Source organism: Aplysia californica, unplaced genomic scaffold (genome assembly GCF_000002075.1).
Source record: "Aplysia californica isolate F4 #8 unplaced genomic scaffold, AplCal3.0 scaffold00048, whole genome shotgun sequence".
Classification (NCBI taxonomy): Eukaryota; Metazoa; Mollusca; class Gastropoda; order Aplysiida; family Aplysiidae; genus Aplysia; species Aplysia californica.
The window spans coordinates 1,968,051-1,969,607 of NW_004797318.1; the positions used below are offsets into that span (position 1 = coordinate 1,968,051).

The 1,557-nt window shown below is 42.8% G+C and overlaps 1 protein-coding gene across 1 annotated transcript in view; it reads left to right on the plus strand.

Moving 5' to 3' along the window:
- Positions 1 to 1,557, plus strand: part of LOC101861269 (flavin-containing monooxygenase 5) — a gene marked incomplete in the record, with an annotated part of 24,330 nt that overhangs the window by 13,187 nt on the left and 9,586 nt on the right. Inside the window, 1 exon segment of the mRNA XM_013079318.2 lies at positions 150 to 330. Coding sequence (XP_012934772.1) covers positions 150 to 330 — 181 coding nt within the window.

Sequence of the window (1,557 nt, forward strand, 5' to 3'; positions counted from 1 at the left end):
AGAGAGAGAGAGAGAGAGAGAGAGAGAGAGAGAGAGACTAACGTTTAAATCGTTTACCTCTTATTTTTATCTGCACTCATTTTTTCTCCCCCAAGTATAATTCGTGTTTGTATGAATCCAATCCTCCTCCTCCTCCTTCCCGCCTCCAGGTGAGAAATGGCGCATCACAGCCTGCAAGGTGAAGGACGACGGGAAAGCGGGAGAGGAGACCGATGTCAAAATCGTGTTCGTCTGCTCTTATCTGGCTGTGACGTCAGGACATCACGCCAAACCCAGCTACCCGAAATTCCCCGGGGAGGACACATTTCCGGGTGAGTGTTGCCGTCTGCTGTTTTGCAAAAAAGTTCTCTTTCGTTGCTTTTTTCCCTTCCGCCTTTTTATTTTTTTATGGTTTTGATTTATTTTTTTATGTTTTTGGTTCTTGTTTTCTATTTCGTACACAATTGAACCTGCTCTGATGGCCACCTGTATAAGGCAATCACCTGTACGAACGACCATTCCCCGTTCCCCCAATGAAGTAGTGGGTTTTGGGTTGTTGTTGTTGTTGGGTTGTTGTTGTTTTTTTTTGGGGGGGGGTTGTTTTTGTTTTTGTTTGTTTGTTTTTTCCCTAACATAATAGTGACACTGTATAAGACACCCACTTGTCTAAGACAATAATTGTGCCATTCGACTTTTAAAATATTTTTTAAAAGGGACTGCGGGCCGTTTGGGACCCGCTTTGGGTTGTGGAGGGCGTTGCCCCTAAGAAGTTGGTGTTTGAGAATACGCCACTGATATAGGCCCTACTTCTTTTCTATCCCTCTTTTCTATCCCTCTTATATTTTATGTGCCTTCAATCAAAGTTTTTTCAGTTTAAAAAAAATCCACTCAGAAATGTGTTCTTAAATGGAAATAAAAGATGTTGAGCCAAGAAAAAAAAAGTGATACGAATATCCAAACTGGCGGGAAAATGCCAGTTATAAAAAAAAAAACGCTGAGGGTGAAATGTAAAGTGGCCGTTTGTGCAGGCAGCTGTCTCATACAGGTGGCCGTTGGAACAGATTCGACAGTTCACTTTTACTTTACTTACTTTTATCCGCCGCCTATACCCTTTTGGGTGTCGTGGGAAGAAAGAGACGTCTCTCTGACGCCAAACGGAGAGCTTGGGTCAGGGGGATGCCATGGGTGGTTAATGTTTCCCTGACTCCATCTATCCAGGTCTTTCTCAGTCGCCCTCAGGCCTTGTTGCTATCGAATTTTTTTCATGTAGACACGTTGTGCTGGATGGTGTGTTGGTAATCGCATGAGATGTCCGAACCATTTGATACTTTGGTGTTGGATGTGATGCATGACTTCATTTCTCTGATTACTGAGTTTCTGATTTTGTCTCGCCTGGTATTGTTTACTGCTTTTCTAAGGCATCGCATTTCACATGTTGTAATTCTTTGCTCTAATGTCTTGTTCGTGGTCCATGTTTGGCATTGATAGGTGAGTGTTGGGATGAATGTGGTGTTGATCATTTTGAGTTTTGTTTTCACGGGGATGTTAGGATGTTTCAGTAGTGGAGTAAGCTGGTAA